The sequence below is a fragment of the Anabas testudineus genome, chromosome 2 (assembly GCF_900324465.2).
Source record: "Anabas testudineus chromosome 2, fAnaTes1.2, whole genome shotgun sequence".
Lineage (NCBI taxonomy): Eukaryota > Metazoa > Chordata > Actinopteri > Anabantiformes > Anabantidae > Anabas > Anabas testudineus.
Window position 1 is genome coordinate 9,492,623 of NC_046611.1, and position 24,630 is coordinate 9,517,252.

General features: G+C 39.2%; 2 protein-coding genes across 6 annotated transcripts in view; one reads left to right on the forward strand and one right to left on the reverse strand.

Annotated features, from left to right (window-relative positions):
* LOC113163414 (peripheral plasma membrane protein CASK) overlaps window positions 1-24,064 on the reverse strand; it is a 38,617-nt gene extending 14,553 nt beyond the window's left edge. For 2 of the 5 annotated variants that reach the window (XM_026362017.1, XM_026362014.1), the window contains exons 1-12: window positions 22,770-24,063; window positions 14,914-15,026; window positions 10,981-11,086; window positions 10,220-10,297; window positions 10,012-10,084; window positions 5,736-5,838; window positions 4,961-5,136; window positions 4,373-4,495; window positions 3,840-3,923; window positions 3,111-3,210; window positions 388-509; window positions 95-172 (exon numbers count right to left, since the gene is read on the reverse strand). In XM_026362017.1, the coding sequence (XP_026217802.1) occupies window positions 95-172; window positions 388-509; window positions 3,111-3,210; window positions 3,840-3,923; window positions 4,373-4,495; window positions 4,961-5,136; window positions 5,736-5,838; window positions 10,012-10,084; window positions 10,220-10,297; window positions 10,981-11,086; window positions 14,914-15,026; window positions 22,770-22,834 (1,221 nt within the window). In that variant the 5' untranslated portion in view covers window positions 22,835-24,063. Of the gene's footprint in view, window positions 1-94; window positions 173-387; window positions 510-810; window positions 814-2,330; window positions 2,349-3,110; window positions 3,211-3,839; window positions 3,924-4,372; window positions 4,496-4,960; window positions 5,137-5,735; window positions 5,839-10,011; window positions 10,085-10,219; window positions 10,298-10,980; window positions 11,087-14,913; window positions 15,027-22,769 lie in introns of all 5 variants that reach the window. The other 3 variants (XM_026362019.1, XM_026362015.1, XM_026362016.1) reach the window with 3 other exon arrangements.
* LOC113163415 (probable G-protein coupled receptor 34) lies at window positions 7,083-9,598 on the forward strand. Its single transcript, XM_026362020.1, has 2 exons — window positions 7,083-7,506; window positions 8,013-9,598. Exon 2 carries the CDS (start codon window positions 8,057-8,059, stop codon window positions 9,344-9,346), a length of 1,290 nt encoding a protein of 429 aa, XP_026217805.1. The 5' UTR covers window positions 7,083-7,506; window positions 8,013-8,056; the 3' UTR covers window positions 9,347-9,598.
* Window positions 24,065-24,630: the final 566 nt, after the last annotated feature.

The following is a 24,630-nucleotide window of genomic DNA, read 5'->3' on the forward strand; positions in this document are numbered from 1 at the left end:
CAGTGGTCATAGAGGTGATTATTGTTTTTAAAAAGGGGGTTTGTCATCTTAAATTGTTCCTTCATTTAGTAAACACAAGTGGCAATTGCCTTACCTCTTTGGCTCTCTGCACTCCATCACTAGGGGGGTTTCTTATCTGAGGGGATGACCTAGTGTTGATTTTGTCATAAAGCTGAAATGAAAAACAATGAAAACACAGAGGTTGATTAGAAAAGCACAGTTTCACTTCAATCACACATGTAGAACCAAACAACACATGCACGAATTTATAATAAGATGATAAAATCTAGGTCAAATACTGTGTGTAGTTCTCCTGACTTGTCGTGACAGCTACTGGGCACTTTTGGTATTACAGACGAAGAAAACTAAATGTTATAGTTCACTCACATCTAGGAGGGTGTGGAGATGCTGATCCTGGAAGACACTGTGCAGGAAGTCCATGTCTTTCTCACTGCAGTCTGTCAATGCATGAATTTCCTCTAGACTGTCCAAAACCTGTGATACTGCCCCTGTGTGTACACACACACACGTACATTATACACAAATATGGACTGAAGCGTGCATAGACAGAAATCTGACAAGTACACCAAGCAGTCCCTGCAAACACTCAACACAACACAAATGCAAACACTGAACATGGCAAACAGACATATCCACAGACGCACCACCTGTTACACATCCATAAACAAGCAAAACACAGACAAATAAAACTAGAAACAAGAAATACAGAAGCACAAAACAAAACCACAGACAGTAGAAATCATAACACAAAACACACACAAACACTCAGAACTATTTAACCCCAAGTACCTGCTGCATCGCCCACACATGCAGCAAAACCAGAGAAACAGCGGTACATGGCATCAATACAACATCAGAACAAAGTCACTTCAGAAAGTCACAGTGAGGATGAAGGATGAATGGTTAGGAGAAGTTCACCCAAAAAAGTGGTAATTTAACAAAAATGCAGTGGAAGCAGTAAAGAAAGAATTCTAATCTACATAAAGGCATTTATAGATCAGGTATAGATTCAAAAACAGTTATGTGTGGTCAGAATAAACCTTCCTCTCCCTGACAGCTCTGAAGGTGGTTTGCATTAAAGCTTTAGAGAATAGTTTGGGATCAGTGACACCTCTGAACACACGAGCTGTCTTCAATTACCCGTGAATTTATCAGTGATAGGTGACATTACATAAGTAGGGTTGTTGGGTTTTCTATACAATTCTATAAACAGTAATATATTGTAAGGTCATAAACATTAAGGGGTGTAAAGGGCCTTGAGATGACTTCTGTTGTGTTTTGGTGCTATACAAATAAAACTGAATTGATTTACTTTACATGATTACAGTCAAGCCAGGGAATGAGCTCTCTCTCTTATAAATGACTTAATATTTCACAATAAATATGGAGACTAGGGCTCATTCCATCTTTGAAATGGTTTAATTCTGCACTCAGTCAATTTTTTCCATTGTTGATGTTATTCAATATGATAACAGGGATGTCTGAGACTGAGACTGAGCTTAGTTAAAAAGCAAACTCTAGAAAGAATCTCTGTAATACAAGCTGAAAGATGGATATGGAAACATTAATCCCAGTTCCACACGTATATAATGATAGGCTAATAATGGGTTTTCCAGAAAAGTTCTGTTTACATGCGTCACACAACTCTAAATATACATATTAAAGAAATACCAAGTACACATCAATAATTGGTAATCACTAAAAGCTTATGACATACAAAATTCATACCTTATTCAGTGCCTGACCAAAACAAAATTCAACAATAATTTTTATTGGTATTTGTAGAAGACATAAATAAGGTGGGATTAGAGACTTAAAATGGGTGAGAGTGCTGAACTGATCCCCTTAATCAATTAGTCATTACTATACCTATTACCCCTAAGACTCTGCTTTTGAAATAATATAGAACATCTTGTCTGTATTCTGAAAGAAAAACTTAGTAGTTACCAGAACATGATGATAATTCCACTGTTGGAAGGATGTAAGCACCTGAACCTTTTTAGCTTTGTTTTGTGTTTTGTTCATAGCACACAGTCATCAGAACATTTAAACCCATCTGTTTTTACAAAGCTTTGTGAGACTGGAATGATGAAGATGCATTTGAACAGAATATGATATTTACAGGCCAAGAAAAAGCATTACAATTAAAAACCAAATCAAGTAAGTTTTCTCTAAAAAGGAGACAGGAGAGAAGACAGAAGAAGCTGTTTTGGAAGGGGGAGGGGGGGTGATAAAAATTAAAAAGCAGGTGATGACACAATGGCAATGTCACACAATAAGAATCTCTGGTCGGGCAGGGGAATACGTACTTTCAGCAGCTAGCAGTCCTAGAGATAGCATAACAGAAGAAAGATAACACCAAAAAAAGAGAAGCTGAGGTTAGATGTTTGCAGTAACTACAGATGCAGAGTTTAACACTTCACTGGAGAAGAAATTAAGCAAGAAGGAAAAGAACAGAGAACGAGGAAGCAAGAGGGCAGGTAGGAAGAGCAACAGAGAGAGAAAATCAGCAAAAGTAATCTGCCAAGCTGATGCAAGCATCTCTACTACAACAAGGCAATGACCAGAAGCATGTCTGGTGTCCAACTGCAAAAATAAACCAGTCATCAGGAAGCCTGATTGCAACAGACTGCCAGCCTCAGCATAAAGGGCATACATGGCATTGTATCTGGCTGCAGAAAGAAAAATCTTAGCTGAAAATGGAAAAAGCTGAATTCATAGTACTCATTCATGATATGATGATGTAATTCACTGGACATTTTCTGTTGTTTACTACTAGGACACACACGGTTTTAATCTTTTGATAACTAATTGTAGGTACAGCCAGCAGAAGTGAAAGTCCAAAGCCGAGACAGGGAAGTGAGGCTGTTGGGTAACATATTTGCTTTGACCTAAATTCTATATAGACAGCTGGAGATCACATTAAGGTGCTAACAATAGAAACCATTGTGTTTCCTCGGTGCAGATGCATGTTGATAGGTTTAATCTCTCACCTTCAGTGACATGAATCAGTGGATATTTCACTTATGGAGGAAGATTTATTATTTTAATGCCTTTGTCCTACCCAAACTGATCTGTGTGTGATTTACCTGAGGAGGTGGGGTCATCTGAGAAGTCATGTAGCTCCTCTGGTGGGTCACCATAATAGGAATTAAACTTGTGGCTAGAAACAGCAGCCAGCACTGCACCCTGGGAGAAAATGCAGAGAAAACACATATTTTATACTTCCTCCATGTTCTGAGCTGTAAGTACATCACCAGAGAAAGGGATTGCAATTGCTTCCTGTAGCTGCATATTAGACCTGCACAAAAGAGGAACTTTCGACCATTTCTCTTCACAAAACCGCTTCAGCTCAGCCACATTTTTAGGATGTCTGGTGTGAACAGTTCTCTTAAGGTAATTCCACAGCATCTATTGGAAAGAGATCTGGGCTCTGACTGGGCCACTGCAAAAGGCACATTTTGGGTGTCCAAAATCATTATGTAATAAATTTACTTTGATGTTTAGGGTCATTGTCCTACATCCCACAGTGCCTACTGAGCTTCAGCTACTAGACAGCTACCCTGACAATATGTACAATACCTTAGCCTCTTAATATTTGACACTTAAAAAGCAGGTCACATTTCATAACCACTATATGAAAAGAAGATTGTGAACAGTTCCATTACTTATTCCTGTACGAGACCAAACATTTGACAAGAAATTAAACTAGGTCAATGATCAGAAACAGCTGCACTTTCTGGAGGTGTAGACACTTCCTCTTTTCTCATATTTTAATCTTGCTGAATCTGTAAATTCAGCATCAGTCCTCTGCTAACCTTCAGCTTCCTTCTGGCGTTGAACTTCCTCAGTTGTTCCACCGTTTCTGGTAGGTGGATCTTGTAGGCATACCTGTCCCTCTCCTACATACACCAAACACACACACACACACACACACACACAACACACACACACAAACACACACACACAAACACACACACAAACACACACACACACACACAGATACCCACATTAGCAAAAATAGAACCTAGAAACAATGTGGAAACATAATCACAATGTATGTGTGCATGCACATGTACAGCAGTAACAGAACGGATGTGAAAACAAAACTGTGGCTCCAAGCAGAAGGAAGTGTTAGACTGTTCATCAAGGCAACTAGTCGTTTAAAGGTGACTTTGCTTAAGATTATTTATCTGAAAACTGAATATGTGCATCAACATTGCATGTGGTTTCCTTTTTTAATGTTGCATCACATAAGGAAATTGGTTAAACCTACAAACATTTGCAAAGTCACAACGCTTAGCATGAATTACATTAATTATTAGTAGCAGCATGTGTTTGTGTGACTTGCCTTCAGCCAGGGGTGGTTGAGGGCTTCATAGACAGTGATTCTCTCTGCTGGATCCAGCATTAGCATGCGTCTCACCAGGTCCTTGGCACTCTCAGAAATGTGGGCCCACTGGCGCGGATTCATCTGGACAGGCACGCATACACAAACACACACAAGAAGAGACTTTCAGAAGCATGTCAACTAATATATAACAGTTGAAAAGCCAAGCTGTGGTCTGAGACTAGTTTGAAAGGAAAAGTGGTGAATCTAGAAACAGCATGAGCTTGATGCAAGATACCTCAGTGTTGTCCATCAAGCTGCCTGCAGTGATTACATCTGCCACAGATTAGTGCACAAAGCAGGAAATTGTCGGAGCTGAATCCAGAACTTTTAAGAAGCCTTTATCTCACTATATTCATGTACTGGCCTTTGTCTGGTTAGCAAGTGTGACAGAAACAACAGGAAAGCAAAGACACATTTCTATACAATAGATTTGGCCTCATGTTCCACTCATTTAAACTATTTGATGTACAATGCAGAATATTGCTTAAAGAGCACAGCTCTGTTTATAAACACAGACAACAAGTGTTTTAACAATAATATCCTCACTTTGTATTTCCCCTTAATGATGGCCTCAAACAAGCGCTCCTTGGTACCATAGAAAGGCAGGCAGCCAGACAGGAGGATGAAGAGAATAACTCCACACCCCCACACATCCACCGGTTTGCCGTATGGCTCCCTCTTCACCACCTCGGGGGCCATGAAGTGGGGAGTACCGACTCGACCTGAAGAGAGCAGACAGAGAGAGTTTAAGAGGAGATATGAGAGTTAATGAAAAATGGATGAAACTGAGATATGATGTACAGGATATGCATATGTGAAGGGCTGCAATAAAAATTATTTTAACAATCAGATAATGTCATTCTTTTAATTGAGTGTTATACATTATAAAATAAAGACAAATGCCTTTCAACAGCTCTACGCAAATATATAATTAATTTAGTGTATTTTATTTGCGTGGAGAATGTTGAAATTTGAGGCGGTGCAAGATCAGAGAGACACAGTGTATTTTATTTGTTAAATGACTGATAATTGGTTATCAAAACTTTAGAATTTACTTATTGTTTCCACTCACAGCAAACTCCATTTTCATTTGAAATTCTCTTCATCTCTTCATTCATAGATAAAACTGAGTAATCATTCACTGTCTGAACTTGCTTGTCTAGCATACAACTAATTTAAAGATTATATGGTGATCGCTTCAATTATTAAATGTAACTTTCCATCCTCTGACTAATTTATTTCTGTATGTATGCATGTATGTATGCCTATGCACATGTAGTAGCAAATCATGCACGAGTGTATACTGGTGTTTTTGAGGTACCTCCAGCTACTAAGCCAGACTCTCCCAACTGTATTGCCACTCCAAAGCCTCCGAGCTTGACGGGAGCAGAGTTCTCCTTTGAGGCCAACAGCACACAGTGAGGCTACAAACAAACCAAAAATGGTCAAATTATACACGAGAAAGAAAACAGAAGATTAATTTGTCCTTGATTTTCTGCAGGTTAATGAGGGACCATCCCAATAGGAATCACGTTCACTTATTAAGCTGTATGAAGCAATGCAAAAACTCCACCAACAAATGAGATGAGACTTTTTTTTTTTTACTACAATAAAAATCTTCACTATTTTTGTAACTGTGCAAAACATTGCTTTGCTCATTATGTGCAGGATGTTGTGTGTTCATTTGTTGGTTAGTGAACTTTAGTATCACAATGACAAGACAGGAAATACTTCTTGCCCCAGGATTTAAATCGGTGTACAATGGTTATTAACTACTCTATGAAATGTATGTTTTGAATAATTACATTGTTTAAAATGTTATTCGCAACACACTGTGCAAAAAGTGAAGACGTCTGAATAATTTCTGAAGCTCCTTTACATTGTTAATAGTCCACTGTATGTCAGTCAACATATCAAACATTGCTTGAGTATGTATTTGTACTTCGACAACACGTCTGCCAACAAATAAATAAATTTACAGATTCTTGCTCTTGTTTCCTTATATTTTAATCACATGCTAGGAAAAAAAAACTTTCCATTGCCAACATAGATTTAAATATTGTAATGCTTCTACTGCATAGATTTATACATTTTATTTACTTTGAAATTCCTATCCTGCATCCTACATCTATTTTTTACTTTTGTTCTAATTATTTTTTTACACTGTTACACACAGACTCAAGAGTACTGTACCCTGCGTTTCACTGTGCATATTCTATGAGCCAGTGGAAAATGAAACTTCTCAGTCTTTAACCACTGTCAAACAGAAGTCCATCTGCACATTAAAAGCAATTCCAGCTTTTTGCAAACTAAATCTCATTACCTCTCTGGACAAGACTTAAGCACTAAGTATGCAAATAACAACCTCACGCTGCAGGCATTTGAGACTAGATCTATGTCAGTGATCTGTGCATGCAAAATTAAAACACCATAACCTCTGTATAGAAATTTGTTGCTGATCAAATAATTTTAAGTAAATATACAAGAACTGAAAGAGGTATGTACAAGCTAAACCTCAGTAACAGGATGAGTGTGTTAGTCTCTGTGTGGTGGTGGGCTCGTTTCCTGTCTTTGCATTTTTGCGTTTGTAAGTGGGAGATTTGAAGGGCGTGGAGAATGTTGAAATTTGAGGCGGTGCAAGATCAGAGAGACACAGTGAGAAGAAAAACTAGAGGCAGAGAGAAGAGGACCAGCACACTCAACAGTCTTATGTGTGAGAGGGAGTGAAGGATAAGAAAAAGCATTTCTATGAAAAAAGGCAGAAAAGGACTGAAGGCAAGATGAGAAGAAAGTGCTGAGCAGTGGACAGGGAGGAGAAGACACTGTCAAAACTATGTGAAAAAAGGACAAGTCTGCCGAATTTATGATTCAATAAGAAACTAAATAGAAAGAAGCTAAAAGAAAAGGAGGCTGCAGTTTCTATCATAGTTTACCAAGTATGTTGCTCAGGTTTTATTGAATAACGTTTCAGCAAACCGCTTCCTGCGTTTGGAGTCTGACAGAGGAAAATACACACTGGACTACTGCGTTGCATAATTCCCACACATTTAAACTGCAGCTGTGCTGAATGCCTGATGGAAGGAATATTTATGGTAAGTGGTCTACTCTAAACCAAACATCTGTGCCCAACAATCACAGAGTGACCGTAAGTGTCGATGAGTGAGCAAACACGCTCATGCATCTCTTGTATTTCAAACCTCTACTGCAATATTGCAAAATTTAAATGTATGTGTTAAATGTGTGAAACTTAATTAGTCATGACTCCAGTTCCCACTCATACAAAAATAAAGCCATCGACTACAGAAAATAGCTTGAGGGCAATGTGTACATGTTCCAGAAAATTCAATAGCTGGTTTCTAGAGCTCCTCTTTTATACAGTGCTGTACCTGCTTCATGGTATTGCATCAATTACTATAATTTACATTTCACACTGACTATTACGTTTGTGACCTTTGAAAGCCACATATTACTCATCTGTCTGTGCGTAAGTTCCACAGTGAGAGACTTTTCTTTCTTGTCTTTAAGTTCAAGATTTGCAATTCATTCTGTTTGTTCAGTGGCAGCAAACTGACAACTGCTTTTTTTCATCTTTTCACAGAGGCTGAATGAGAACTCCAAAGTCATCACTGCTGAGACACCACAATGACCATGTCTTCTGCTTCTTCTTCTTCTTCTTCTTCCTCCTTCACTCTTACTGCCTCTGTATGGTCTAACTCCTCTCTTGCGATTTCTACTTCATCCCTCCCCGTTTCGATGTCTTCCTCCTTATCGACCACCACTCTTACCCCTTCCTCTTCTCCTTTCACCACCCAAAACCAGACTATGTGTTCCCTTGATGACACGTCCCTTCGTGTGCCGCTTGCAGTCTTTTACTCAATGTTCTTCCTCTTTGGGCTTGTGGGTAACCTCTTCGCCCTGTGGGTCTTCCTTTTCCTACATTCAAGTCGCAACTCTGTGCGAGTGTTCCTCATCAACTGTGCTGTGGCCGATCTGGTCCTCCTGGCGTGCCTCCCCTTCAGGGTCTTCTATCATGTTAATGGAAACAAGTGGGTACTTGGAACCGTAGCCTGCAAGCTGGTTGGAAATCTATTTTATATGAACATGTACATCAGCATTACATTACTGGGACTAATCAGCTTGGACCGATACTTGAGGTTGCGGGGAAAAAGCAGAGCACGGAAAGGCATGAGGATAACACTTTGCGGGCAAACCCGGTCATGGAGCTGGTTGGCATGTGGGGCTCTATGGGGCCTGTCAGTGATGGCAGCGGTGCCTATGATCGCCACAGCAGAGGACAAAGAGGACAATGACCACTGCTTCCAGTACAAGCAACGACGCAGAGCCAAAGGGAAAGCATACTTCAATGCAATGCTTGTGGCTTTATTCTGGCTCGTTTTCATCATGCTCGTGGTCTCGTATGCAAAGATTGCCTCCCGGTTGCTGAGGGTGTCTCAGGACAAACCAGATCTTCCCAACGCACAGAAATACAAACGAACTGCCAAGAAGTCCTTCTTTGTCCTCTTTCTGTTCACCGTGTGTTTTGGGCCCTACCATGCCTTTCGCCCCATATACATCCTATCCCAGCTCAGTGGAACTGTGTCTTGTGACTACTTGCAAATGGTGGACCACACCAATGAGGTTATGCTGTTATTCTCCGCTTTTAATAGCTGTTTGGATCCTGTCATGTACTTTCTGTTATCTGGCTCTGTGCGCAAAGCTGCAGTCCGAGCACTCGGACATCGACTCGGCAACCGGCTTCTCTCCCTAAATGATGCAACATCTAACAGCTCAACGACTGAGTACAGACGTCCATCTGTGCCTTTGGCTTTGGCTAACCCAGAACTAAGCACCCCAAGAACCAGTATCTGTGCCATCAACTCGAGTCTTCACCACACAGGACTGACTAAACTTGCACCCACTGGCCAACAGTGAATGCGAATAATGAAACAACAAATACAAGGAAAAGAAATATATGAAATATCTAACATATGATAATGATTGGATGATTTCAAGTGCTACAATATTTTTGAAAATTCCTATGTGTATTATTATTACTGCAATTACAATACCTTGTCTGACAGACAAGAACAAACATATAGAACAAACAATATGTCCCTCATTACACAGGTTAGTCAGTCACAGTTTCACATTTCACATGTCAATTTAATATGAAATAAATATGAACACTGGAAAATGTTTGAGTTTCATTATAACCAAGGCTGTGTTCATCCCTTTGGTGACTATATTGTTAAATGTCCTCTGTGTGGATCTAGGACCTTTAACAAGACTGTTCCATCTGGTCTCGCAGTGTGTTGCTTGTGTTAATCTTGCTGGAATCACTGGTTAATACTAATCTGACTATAAGAACCCCTAACAAATCCAGATCAGTGTTTGACAAACAGTGTGATCAACCATGATTTGGGATTTGCTAATGCAAAGAGCGTCTACATGGCTAAGCCTGAACACATTTCAGTATGACTGGTCTCTGGTATAAAGCCTTTATTATATATGTGTAAAGGTTAAACTTTCCCTGCACCCTGGTGTGAGTAAACTGACACATTTAGTGGTTTCAGTAGTCTGGGATGGGTAGCGCTCACCTTTACATCGCGATGAATCACATTATTGTCATGACAGTACCGAAGTGCCTCTAAAATCTGCCTCATGTAGTGGCTACGTGAACAGAAAGCAAAAAAAGGGGAGATATGAGAGATATCATTAGGGCATACACACTTAATGTAATTTCACATCAATATAATATGTAATATAATGTATCCACAGTTCCTAGACTGCCTTGGTGTGTCCTACCTGGCAACTGCTTCGCTGTACACAAACCCAGCATCAGCTCTCTTTACAATTTCAAAGCACAGGTCTGCTCCATCCATACTAAAAGAGAGTAAAATAAAGAAGAACAAGAAGATGAGGGTAGGAGAAGGTCAAACCACTTACCACTTACAGTTCACACAAGAGCATATAAACTCTTAACAGAGCATTAAAAGATGTGCATATAATTCCATGACCTGCTCTGCCCAACATAAACACAAAGGAATTATATTTTCATTATAGCACTTTTCTTTTATTATTGTGCAATTAGGCATGGCTGCAAACTTACAAAATATATTCTAATAGGTTTTAGATTTTTTAAAATATTTTTTTTAAATGCAATCATTATTCTCCTAGAAAACATATGTAAATATACCACTAACACGTTTGGGCAGTTATTTTAATATAGTTTAAGAAATATCTAATATGCAACATGAAGCAAAATGTTAAATGTATGAGCTTTAACACTGTGTGCAACACTTCTTTGCTGCGATTAAAGCTTCTACCACATAGATTAGGGCATGAAATTACAAGTGGTATTCATCTGTCAAATGCTGATAAATTTAGTTTGTGGCTGTGATATTTAAAACAACAACAACAACAAAAAAACAATACACACACACACACACAGATTAGCAGCTGAAAGTTATATATAAAGAGTGTTTCCTGCCTTGGCTGGGACTATGCATACAAGATGCAAAAAAGTGTTGTAGATGCACATCCGATATGACTGCATACACACTTACAATTCAAAAACCATGTAGAGCATGCCATCAGAGCTGTAGGTCTCCAGCAGCTCCACAATGTGAGGGTGTTTCAGCATGTGGCAGATACTGGCCTCTCGCTTCAAATCTGGCAGACAAAAAATTAACAGATGGTGGTGAAATACAGTTCACATTCAACAATCAACAATATTACATTGATAACAGTTTGATTATAGGTTATGAGGGGAAAATGTTAATGTAATCAGAATTTGATATTTTAACAACAACAATAATAAAGGTTATCTTTCATCTTTAAACAGCTAATAATGAGAAGATTTTTACATTTATAAAATCATTAACTGTAACCCACAATCTTAAATTTATGTCACAAATATATTAATCTCAGCTTAAAAAAAAGAAAAGGAAAAACCACTAAATCATTATTTTTTGTTTGCTGCACTTTGTTGCATGTGTAGCTCCAGTGTTTTAATCAAACTCACCTTGGCAGAATATTTGTTATTAATATTATTATTATAACACTTTATTTTACACACACTCAACTGAATTTTTGCAATGACAAAGAAATATGGCTTTGTGCATCAACAGATCAAGTGGGAGGTATAAAATTAATATTTCGAAAATTATGTTTTGGCCCTAAATAACATTGGAGTTATTAACTGAACAACCACACCCAAAACAAAGTCTGAGCAGAACTTAATTTGGAGCCATTAACACCTGCGTTGCAGAGAAGTGGTTAAAATGGTTCCAGTTTCATTTTTATTGCAAGGAGGAAACAAGCATGGTGAGCAGGCACCACACACGACAAAGAAAGAAATCCACACTGCTAAGATGCTCATTTTGTGGTTTGCTGGCATTTATTCTAACGTGTCCCAAGGTGACAAATTAACGAGAACAGTAGGGCACCCACTTCCTTTCACTTACACCAACTGCACCACCAGGGGGCGCTATATAGCAGTTTATTTTCACTCAGATGGACCCCTCTTCTTCATGGCTACTGAGCAATCCACATCCTCACATGTTGGTCAGACATAAGTAAACAGGCTGGTCACTAGCGGAAGGACAAGTAAAAGCAGATGCTGCACCACCAGAATACCACTTTAAATGTACATTAAAAATTAATATGTGGTCCACACCAGATTACACTGCAAATACATTTACATCACTCTGTGGCATTCCCTGTCTTAACTGCCTCATTAAAGAAAATAATATTAAAGGGAAAAAAGAAACTGAGTAGTGTGGACAGTTTTCCTTATAAAGAAAAGGAAAAAGAAATACACAATATTGAATCGAATGAATAACAATCAAGGAGCAAATGGAAAGACTGAGATGGAGACTGACAGACATAATATGCTGCTGTTGAGCTCCTCACTCCATAAAAACCTCATTTACACACTGTACTCTCCATCTGCAAGTCTACTGATCTTTGTGTGTGTGTGTCCATTGTGTCGTGACAGACCAGTGTCATTACGCAACACAGGGACATGACACTGTGTCCCCACAACAGAGGCCCCATTCTAATGTCTAATGTCGCCTTGCTTTCATTATTTCTCTCCTCTCCTCTTTACACTCATCCCCAGCCCGTCTTGTCGAGTATCTATTCTTAAACTTAACAATGCAGCCCAGTGTCTGCACAGCAATGAGGAAACCACTCAGACAGAGGGAGAGAGCCAGAGAGACCCGAATAGTCTGAATGAAACCAGAGCCATTCACAAGGCCAATTCCACATTGATTCTCATGCAGAGCGTTTAGGCTTGATTAGACCATGGGACGCAATGTTGTATAATTACACTTGGTAAGTTTGTTAGAGAACCTTTTAGGGCAATAATATCTTCTAACATCATAACCATATAATAAAACCAGCCTGTACAAATCACACTGATGCTTGGTCATGCAGTAGCTGTAATTTGTCTAGGGTATTGATGAATTACATTTTCAATATGTTCATTACCTAAACTTACAATACACATCCAACTAATAATACTGCAAATTGCACTATTGTATTTTCTGGTCAAATCTAATACTGTAAGGCTCGAAAGCACATTCATCTTTATTAAATTCCACAAATACACACAATCACTCATTCTGCTTTCACTCAATACTCCCAAACTCTTAATTACACTATTAATCATGTTTTTTTTTTCCAAAACCCACGCATGCTGACACACAAATATATTAATGTGAAACTACAAATGTTTGTTACTCAGCTCTGCCTGCACTTCTGGCTCTCGCACGTTATGCTGATGCAGATTCTTTCTTAATAACCTAAAGGTTTATGGTCTCTGGAAAGAAATCTGTAGACCTGGCTGCACTCGAGTCCCCCACCTTGTCACTTGGTTATTTTTTCTCTTTTAAACGTGCCAGACATGTGGGTGTCAAAGGTACTTTTTTCTATGCTTCTTTTCACAGTGATTCACCGTTGAACAGGTTTCACTTGAATGTCTATGAATATTCATTTAATAATCAAGAGATGAAATGACACACATTTCTGTACAATATCCCCTGAACTCACAGTGGGAAACTTCACAGAATTTACAATATGGTCTTAAATACAGATCCATCTTTTCATGGTCACTGTTATATTATTTTCACATCCTGCGTCATCTGCTGGAAAATAAAAGCAAATGTAGTATTTTAGTGGCTTAGTATTTTACTGAATACTTCAATAAACAGTAATGTTCTGTTATATCAGTATTTATGGATTTTTTTGGCCTTTGTAATCACTCAATAAACTTCTTTACATACCTGGAAGCTAACCTGTTTTTACCAATAAACGCATTTAATTAATTACTAAACTTTAGAATGTATGAAGTAACATCAAATGCTCATCATAGATATACAATAGTGCCTTTAAAATAAATTAAAAAGGGGGAAAAAACTAAAACTGAAAGAAAAAAAATTCATTATAAAGAATTGTAAATAGTAAAAAGAATTATTAGGACAGTCTCTGACTTTTATAAAGCATAGAAGGTATTGTTGTAGGTCATATCAGTTCCCATTACAATCAGAAACACTGCCATCATTATATATTTGAAGACTCCAACTTCCATCAATCTCAACAATCCTGTCATCATATATACTGTGGGTAAGCTAAATAGTACCATGCTTGGTGGAACTAACCACAGGATGAAGCGTGCTACAAATGCCTCAGGAAACTAACTACTCCAAATTAGTAGTAAAAGTAAAAAAAAAAATTGTAATTTAATCTAAATATATTCTAATATTATTTGGTAGGTGTCTTATTTTTGAGTCAGGATTATAATAATATGCTAACATCCAAAATGATTTTAGTTTTGGAAACTACTCTCCATTTTTACAGTCCCTCCTTCTTTGGGTCATTCCCTTGTCTTGCTGTTACTGGCTGCCAGACTAATCTCTGACTGGGACCTCACAGATGGCACACAGTGAACACCAACATTACCACCGACACATACACACCTATGCTCTTTGGCTCTCTCTCTCTCTCTTGTCGACACACACAGACCTCAGCATGACAAATCATAAGACCACATGCTAAGGCATGCATCAATATTCACCATCACAGCCCAACCAATAAACATACAAAAGATCCACAAACAAACACATTCAGTTCAAACATATTATTCATCTGGGTGCAGCATGTGTGACATTTATGTCTTATTTATTTGTGTGTGAGAAGACATTACACACTGTGTGTATGCCTTTGGGTTTCATATCTGAGCCAAACAGCTTTTGCAGATAATTGCCAGAATTTGTTTTAAAAGGAGAAGCAGGTGGGTTTGGCAAACTGGCTCCCAGTCAGTTTCTAAGTTGAACATTTCAAAGTAGTAAGTACGTCTAAAAAGTGTATTTCTGTGTGACTGACAGCCTCTTTGACAACTATCCTGTCTTATCCTGATTCTGTAAACTCCACCCATCTGGTGCTCCAAGTGACAACAAATGCTAAGATTAAACTGCAGGCACATTTGTGTTCCTCACCTTCTGTGCTGAGGCCAGGGCTGGAGGTGAAGCTGGCTACATCAACAATCTTTACAGCGAACTGCTGGCCCGTGTCCCTGTTGATGCAGCGCCTCACCACACTGAAAGGACCCCTGCAACACACAAACACACTCAGTTAGTCACAGAAATCTGCAAGAAACATAAACTCCTGTCTGTGCAGGATTTCTCAGATTCAAACACAGGAATAGTTCAGTTAGCACTTACCAGAAACTCGTGTACACATAATCACACTCTCACACACGCCAACCTGGTGCAATAGGCATACACAGCACTGTTTCTGAGAATACTGTGGATTTTTAGTGGGTGGTTAGCTATGCATCGTAGCCTCCATTCTCGTGCCAGTGGGAATTATAGAGCAGTGGTGTGCAGCACAGCTGTAAAAGCTAAAATAAAAGCTTTATTTTAGAGACCTGAGCAAAGGAGACCTGCCCTGCAAGGTTTATTGTAAGGCTGTTTCCTCATGACCAAGGCTGTATGATGACATGTGGAAGCTGTAAGTCATGCTTTCCTATCCTATATCAAGATTTTGAATTAAATATGAACAGAGAAGTCTAGCGATTACATGTAATGTTAAAACGTTGCAATATTACTATTAATATAATAATAATAATAATAATAATAATAATAATAATAATAATAGTTCTGGGTTGTGAGCTATTTTTTTTTTGTCTGTGTTATTTCTGTCAATAAATTAATTATTAATTTTTTATTATAAATAATCATTTAGAAACTGACAAAAATAAAACATGCTTTTCATTTTAAAATTACATTTACTACTCGTCATAAATCGTCTTTTCTTATTTCAGTCAGTCCACAGATTAAAAGCGGTTAGATTCTTTACAACTACTTTTAAATACCACACTGGATTGTTTATAACCATGGGTCTTACTGTGGGAAAGGTCTGCACACAATTCACACTAACTGTAAGTCCCTGTATAAACCATAATACATTGTTATTCATTAGACACACAGATTTACATGACAGAGTTAATTATAATAACAAGAATGATAGTTTACAGCCATTTTTTCTCAACAAAGATGAAACTAAAACTAAATAACCACTAAAGTAACCATTGAATTACTGTCAATGGCCTTGTTAAACGACATGCAGCCACATTCATTAAGGTTTTGTCTCTGTCATGTTACGTTACCAGGCTTACGGACAAAATTAATCCAATGTGAGTTTGTTTTTGTTGACTAAAATATGAACATCAAATGACTCAAATTTGACAAAGACAAAGAGTTAATCAACATCCAAAACTGACACTGTATGATAATTCTCTCTCATTATCCCAAAGCAACAAGCATGAGATTAAATCAGTAACAAATAGGTGGAAACTGACACTGAAAGCTGAGACATTTGCACATTTTGTCTCCTGGCCCGCTGAGGGTTACACACACACACACACACACACACACACACACACACACACACACACACACAGTCTACAGTGCTGGGAGGCAGTACCAATGCTACTGGATACATACAAATAAAAATAGTAGCCGTAAACAAGCGCTGGTTTCAACTACATTAGCATATGAACATGGTTTACAAACCAGCAATGAAAGCTTAATCCAATTTAAATGTTGCAAGTATAGGAGAGCTGCAGCTGATTCGCTTTCACATTTGTCTCTCACATCTGTTGACACGATTAATATTTAACCCACACAAGCATAGGCACCAGGCAGCTGGTGTGCACTCTGGTCGGAGAGAAGTGTAAAATAAAACACTCTTCACTTTGGAGTTCACAGAATTCCTGCTTTTGATCTGACAAACCCAGTGACCTTTGCCCTGCTGGGTTGATGTGCTTTAGCAGCTGTGTTTCCCATTAAAAAGGCCATGGAGGTGTGGGGTGCTGCTTGAGTGCATGTTGGAGCTTCTCACACCCCCATTCCAACCTAATAATTGTTTCAGATGTCCCTGACTGCTGATGATTTGAGGAAATTTAGCACATGGATACAAATGATGGACTGAGGCTATGACCATTTTGGCACTCATCAGATGTGTCAATAAAACTCATTACCATCATTAAGCAATGAGGTGGGGTTGGGTGAACCTGCCAGATTTTATCCACCAACCCCATTTGTAATCTTGGCTATCAATTCAAGAGGGCTGCAAAGAGAATCAATTCACAAATGTTTCTACAATAGTTGTGTGCTGCAAGTGCAAGAGCGTTGGGACTACTATTTAACTCAATAAATTAGAATGCAATTCATCTCATCATTTGGAATAATAAGTTAAATGACCATTCAGCCATGTACAGTAGCTATTATAGAAGCATTAAAAGAGAGAAAATAAGTGTGGGGAGAGAGAAGGGGCAGAAAGCACATGTGTTTGTGTCTGAGTGCGAGGAAGCAGAGAGGCCGTATGCCATACTGACATCCCTGCAGCTGTGCTGAGTGGGCTCATACAAAACGCCCACACATGGCTCACATCCGACAGTGGCAGTCATCAAACATTAGCCCAAAGTGGCAATCTTTACAGCCTGCTCCTTGGTTCATTTCAACTCTCTGCTGCATGTAAATCAAAGACTGCCCAAAGACTGGATGCACATTTTTAACATCCATGCAGGCCATGTGCCAAATTTCCTCAGCGGTATTTTTCCCCTCAAACAGGGACAGGACACATCTGTAGCTGCAGACTCAACATTACCAGTACTGCTCTCCTGATAGCAACCATCTTTGCTTAAAGCAGCATTTTGGTATTTAGCTGTTGCCAGCAGCTAGCATAATTCTTATAGTTAGACTAGCTGGACTCTAATACAAAGCTAGGTAAATTGCATCTTATCTGGTCTTGTCACTGGGTATACTAGTTCACACCACTCATTTTCTCCACACCATCATTTAATGGTTTTCTATAATACCTATTGCAAACCTCTCTCATAACAGGCACCATACTTTATGATTAACATAATGCACATGCAGTATGTTGTGTAGTTGTGCAAGTATTTTTATTACCATGTACTCTAGTGCTTAAAAAAAAACTGACAGTAGTGACCCCTACACAGAGCTTACAGTTGTCTGATAATACATTTCTAACACATTTGAATACATTTGCGCTTTGAAAAGGGATAAAAAATTAAGTCCATGAAAGTGATTCCAGCAGACTAATTCCAGAGTAAGTGCTTTTTGTCCCACTGCCCAAACTGGACTCGAGTGCAAAGCTGTTAATTTAACAAGTTCAACAAAGTTCAGTCCTGTTCACCCACAGTCTGAATGCATGAGCAACAACAATCCAGAGTGCTGCCTAATGCAAATTAGGGGGAAAAACTATTAGTGGGGAAATTAGCATTCTGGTTGCAAAATGAAATTTAGAGCAGAAATACTCTCAGAAGGTTCTTAAGCTATGGCAACAAATCCTTTCCTCTAGGTAAGTTAGAAGAGGATCCGTGTGCATATAAACCAGTTAGACTAGAGTCTGGCCTTGTAGTCTGAAAAGAAAACTTCACATATCCATTCATAACTATAGATGTGTTGTGTGTAGGCAACTAAATGCAATATACTGTACACAAAGAGGAAGACAAATGAAAGAAAAAAACTACCCTACAAGTTAGACAGAAGTCACATTAATCATATTTCATTTTAAACCAAACCCAACCTGAAAAGACTTTGCAACATTGCTTTTTATTGATGAAAATGTTGCTCTCTTCTATACAACAGATGGGAAGATGACACATTCATTAATGCGATACTTTATTGATCCCAGCAGGGAGTTGGTGTCATGCTTCAGGACACTTTAGCTGAAGGATGCTTGCCAACCTTGGGGCTCATACCTTTGGTTTTCCAGCTGAATAGTCTCTCAACATATACTACATACAATGAGGGAACATAATACTAAGAAGATATTATTTACAATCCAAAATTAAACTATGGCTTCTCAAATCACTACCACTATTATGCAACGCCTACAGAGTCCACTTACATTTAGAGATTGCCCTAAACTGTACAGATGTACCTGAATGGACATAGGTTCTCTAAAGTGAGGATTTGTAGCACATCTCCAGATCTCCTCATTACATATTTATTATCTTAGCACTGTTGATTAGACAACAAAAGGAATATGACAATGGTCACTTGTGTTCTGGGAAATGATCACAGGCATTGATTACACTGGACAATATTACACTGAAGAAGAAATAATAAATATTTCCTGAATAACTTTGTGTTATCCATTTTGCAAATCAAACCTGCTACTAGAACTATCCAATAAACAACAACTAAAATTTAAACTTTAATTGCTTAACCCTAAGATAAATTGAAGCAAATGCCACTGTATGTTTTTTTTATTTTAGGATGTTCATTGCATGTGTTTTGGGAGATACTACTATTAGATCTCTAAAAACTACAAAATATTCAATGAAAATTTAAGATTTAAATGCCGTCCAAGCAATTTAATTATCCAACTTAGAATAACCCAGAGGACTGATCACATCATTGGTTTAAAGAGTGAGCCGCACATCCCGGTATCCTTGGCTCTAATGAGCACCCCAGGGCTGAAATAAAGAGCACTGTGGCACCAACAGTGATTCTCAACAACTGAAGTCCTATTCAAACACAATCATTACAGACAGAAATTGATTAAATTGCTCCTGCACTTTGCATACACTAAAACTAGAGCTCAATCTCAGAATCAAGCCTGTGGTTATGTTTACATCACATCATCACAAATTCACTATGTAAACTACAAAAAATAAGCACATAGTAAGCTGGTCTTGTCATCTTTCTATGGAGTTAATATAGTGAGAAGGTGACATGTCATCTGACCAGTTTGATCTTTCTCTGAATCTAGCATGACCATAGAGACGTTGAATGTACATTTATGTGTGAGCTGCACAGTCATACATAGTCCATTTATAGCAATGCTACATAAACATATGCAACTCTTACAGTTGCATTGCAACCTGTATCTTCAAATATTTTTGACATATTGTGTTTTGGCTCTCAGTTCTGAAACCCTGAACAGCTCTTAGTGCTGCCAGCAACGCAAACGCACATCTTTTGGTTGAAAATAGTGAAGTCAGCGCTTGAACAAGAGGGTCCCAGTGGACAAGGAGCCTATGTAATTTTGCGTGCATGCACAAAGTCCCTTAAACACAATCTACACTCAAAAGCTATGCTATCCAAGAAACCAGTTATAAACAAGCATTGAAAAACACTAACGCTAACAAACAGAAAAAGATCAACATAAAGTCCATAACTTCACATAAAAAGAGACTTTTTGCATATGTATCTACTAAACATCTTTCAGTAGAAATCACCGTCAAGATGGCTCTCTATACGATAATACAGGACGATAATAGAGGACTTCTCTGAACAACAAGAGAAGTGTGAAAGTAGGATGGGCTGGATAATGGGGTTTATGTACAAGCCTGACATGAGTTGAGGTCAAACGTCACCAAGAGACATGCAAGTATACAACATTACTAAGATTATGCAATAATGCGAGTCATCACTGACAGTGACTTATTTTAAACACACTATGTGTCAGGAGGTAAAGTCTTTGTTATAACCTTAATTTCACCCACACTCAATTATGGTATTTTTCAATGCCATGAACAGACACTGTTGATATAACATCATCTGAGTGAAAGGGATGTATTCCTCTACAATTTTTTAATATTTTCATGGTTGCAGCACATTTCTTTAATTAATCAATGGACAAATTGTGCTGTTTGCTATTTTTAATCCATTCTGTGTGTTGAAAAATCTGACTATCCCCTTTTGTGACAACATGACCCGGCTTCTGTTACAAAACGTACCTAGGCTAAAATGCTGAATCTGGAATTGCAGAAAAGACAACATGCAATTAGATTTTAATGATGATATCCATTTTAAAATTTAATCAACTGACATACTAAGGTTTCTGCTGTCTGCCATGTTGTCTATACTATCTACAGTAGTGCTGACATTAAAACATGGCATTAAAAACAATGTGGGAGACACGGAGTGCTGCAGTTAGTGTCTGCTGGCATTATTTATATCTATAGCCTCAGGGCCATCCCATTCCTAACTCCACTCAACTCCATTGATCTGCCTCAGCCTCCCCTCCACTCCCACCTTGGAGCTTAGGAAAAATGATCCTACCTCACTCCCTTCTTCCTGCAAGACTTCCCAAGACAGCAGGATTCAACACACTTGATCCATCAACTGCAGTTTCTCAAAGGAACTGGCAGGATAAGAGGGATTTTCTGGGCTTTTCTGTGACATAGATGTGGCATCTTACTTCTTTAGTAAAGCTTAAGAAATGTTCCAGACTAGTGTTCCCTCATGAATTACTCTTCTTACCTGTCTGGACTGTATGACCATACTTGCAAAACTGCTCACCACACTCAAGCAGTACTTGTATTGTTGAACACTGTATTTGCCTATGTACCAAATGGGTGGGGGTTTCTACATTGTGTCTATTAAAGTAAACTGTATGTGTTTATCTCTACACATGTGGCACATTCACACAGGATATCCAGGTTTTCTCATACAATAAACAACTGCAGGAAATACAGCATGTACATATATTGCACAGCTTAGATGGCAAAACTCCACTTGTCTGACACCTAAGGTGGGTAAAACAGAGAAAATGGTAATATACTTTAAGGCCCAGGTCTGAGATTGAGAAAAGAAAATTAAAATCAGAAAACACACTTCTTCATCTAACATTCACAATGGCCAGAGGAGTGAAAGAAATTCCACTTTGATGTAATCACCACCATAGTGGATTTGTATTGTCATAAAACTGCAACAACTCTTGCCAGTGGCTCCTTGTATGTGATACCAGGAATTGAATGCAGTGGTCCTGGACCAAACCATCAATTAGTAGCCACGGCAACAGGAAATCTCAGGATAAAGAACAGGGCCTGGGGGTCTGGAGAGAGTGTGTCTCTTTCCCCTACCAAACTTAATGGACCCTCAATACTGACTGAAGCTGGCGGGGGGGGGGGGGATGGGGACGGACTGGTAGTCTTCAGGACTGTAATGGGCCTGTCAGACTTCCCACCTCACTTCCAGGATGAGTGGAAGAGCCATGTCTGACCACACAGAAGTAACATGCGCATTGTGGAAATTCAGTTTTCACTGTACTTTGAACCTTTGCATGTCACGGTTTAAATGGGCCTCTTCCTCTAAATGAAAACATGACCACTTCACAGAAAAGACCCTTTTTGCTCCAACATAGTATTTCTCAAACACAGTCACTAGGTCTCCCCTGCTTACCCCATACCCACTGCTGATTACCTGGATCAGGTGTGTTTAGTTAAAGTGAATTGGTATTTTCCAGCTTCTGATTGACTGTAACACCTTCACTGAATGGTTGACCAGACTGTAAACTGGATCTGGATGCAGGTGTGGCTACTGACAAACAGAAGAGAAAAGGATGATCCCTGTGTGCAGTCTGTCAGCTTTCTTTACTAATTTCAATAAACAGAACTAGTTTTAAATATATTTTCAAAATAGCGTAAGGACGCAAATGCATAAAGTAATTTATGTTTTCAATTTGCAGTCATGTAAGTGAGTATCTGATGCACGCCATTTCTGTTGAGTAACCCCACTTTCCTGCATGGAGATCATGACGTCAGGCATAATATGTGGCTCTTAATACATCAAGAAAATGTGTGCATATTATAAATAAAGACGAATTAATATCTACACTTTCATCAATCAGCTCATGTCACCCACCCAATGAACTTTCCCCTTGAAAAACCTGCGGGCCTTGAACCTAACAACAGCACCCAGACAAAAGCATGGCCCTTGCAATTATGTCAACAGGCAAAAGGGATAGAATAACAAATGCATCCCCAAAATAGTCAATAACAAACAAGAGGAGTATTACTGGCAGTACTTACTTCCCAATCACCTCGCAGAGCTCGTAGACATCCTCGAAGAGCACGTCGTCGTCCGCCATGGTCATTCAGGTAAACGAGGATGCTCTCCACAAGATATCCCACCCACACGGGTTCTGCAGGAATCAATGACACCGTATTCTCTTGCTGAATTGGGTTACTACTGTGCCAGACAATACGCCCACGGTGTCAGAGTCGGGAAAACCAGTGGCCCCAAAAGAGTCCAAGTCAACGTTAGCCGGCTAACCACATTAGCTGGCGTCCAAGGCTGTCACTCCGCGGCCCCACCTTCTCCCGAGCTACTCTCCCGGTAGGCTTGCTAGCCAGCGAGCTAGCTAAATAGTAACCACAGACCAGACCCCAGGGCGTGGATATTCCCTTTGCTCACTTGCAGAAAAACACCGCTCCTTCCAAGCCGCGGGTTTGACTCTTCTACTGTGGGATACTGCCAGGTACAGCACCTTCTCAGCAGCATCCAGGGGCACTTCCCACGCCGTCCAAGATGCTCTCTCCGCGGCAAGCTAACGGGTCTCTTGAAAAATGGTTGGCTAGCTGGGTTAACGCGAGCTAGCTGACGGTAGAATAACCGGTTCGCCCGAGCCGTTACTGCGCCGCGCACACCCAGTATATCACAGATGGCTTATCCCACCGAAAACGTAATGTGGCCTGCCTGCAATATGCTTCAGCTTCCCGAGCCCAAATGGAAGATCTTCATGTCGACGACTGCTCAGTTGCATGTACCGTCTGTTCTCGTGAATATTGAACTAATATCTTATTCCAACAGAGCCGTCCACCGCTGCTCCAGTTCCTACCCTGGCTCAGATGCTGGCTGGCTATGACTGGCTGCTCCTCAGACTTCCAGAAATGCCAGGCTCCTCCCTCTATCGTCCAGGAAACTGGTCCGGTCAGATCCGAAATGGCTCGGTAGACCAGGCCCAGATTCGTATTTCAGCCTGGCTCGAGCCAATATGGCGGTCGCCGGGAGTCCGATTTAGGCGCAGTTTCCTAATCCCTCCAACGTTTGCATCCAGTCTATCCCGCGCAAGCGTCGACCACCCAAACCCTATCACCTTACGTCAGCCTTTTCTCTTTTTATCTCCATCCTTTAACATGCAGTTTATTCCTCTTTAAATAGTTTCCTCTGACATTAATTACATATTTCCCTGATTATGACTATCAGCACGATTTCTCTCGCAGAATTCAAATTGTAAAGATTAAAATTTCCAGGGATTCCCAAATTCCCCTTAGGGAGGTTCCTCAGCAAAATGAGGGACAGTCAAGTCTTTATTTTATTATTATTTTATTATGGGCTAGTGACAAATTTGTGTATTGTGCTGTTCCATTTTACCCACTGGATTTTATGAGCACATATAACGCCTTTTGTCTTATGAGATAACATTTTGGCAAATAAAGACCCTGGAAAAGCATGTTGTGTCAAAATGTCAAGATTATGTGCATGTACATTCATGTCATCTTTCTGCGGGTGGCAGGTGCAGGGATGCAGGTGGAATTTCCTCAGGTGAGAGAAGATAAGCCTAAGATATGTTGGTGATGCCCCCTAGAGCTAATGAATGAAAGGCTAATACCCCCCACTGCTCAGTATATAAAAATATCTTCTAATATCTTTAACACAACCTGAACTGTAAATGAGGCTGTTAGAGCAAAGCAGAAAAAAAAAACATCAGCAATAGCATCACTTTATAATAGGACAGTCTAACTTGGTCCATCTTTAGCCTCCTTATTACAAACACTACATTTTCTTACATACAATCATTCATTAAACATTCAGATATAATTTAATGTATATATGACAATAATTTAAACAGTATGTGACTTTATCACAATTTTTTTTGACCTATCAGTT

Bases quoted from the DNA above. Each gene is read 5' to 3' on its own strand.
- LOC113163415 (XM_026362020.1), top strand. From the start codon at position 8,057: ATGACCATGTCTTCTGCTTCTTCTTCTTCTTCTTCTTCCTCCTTCACT.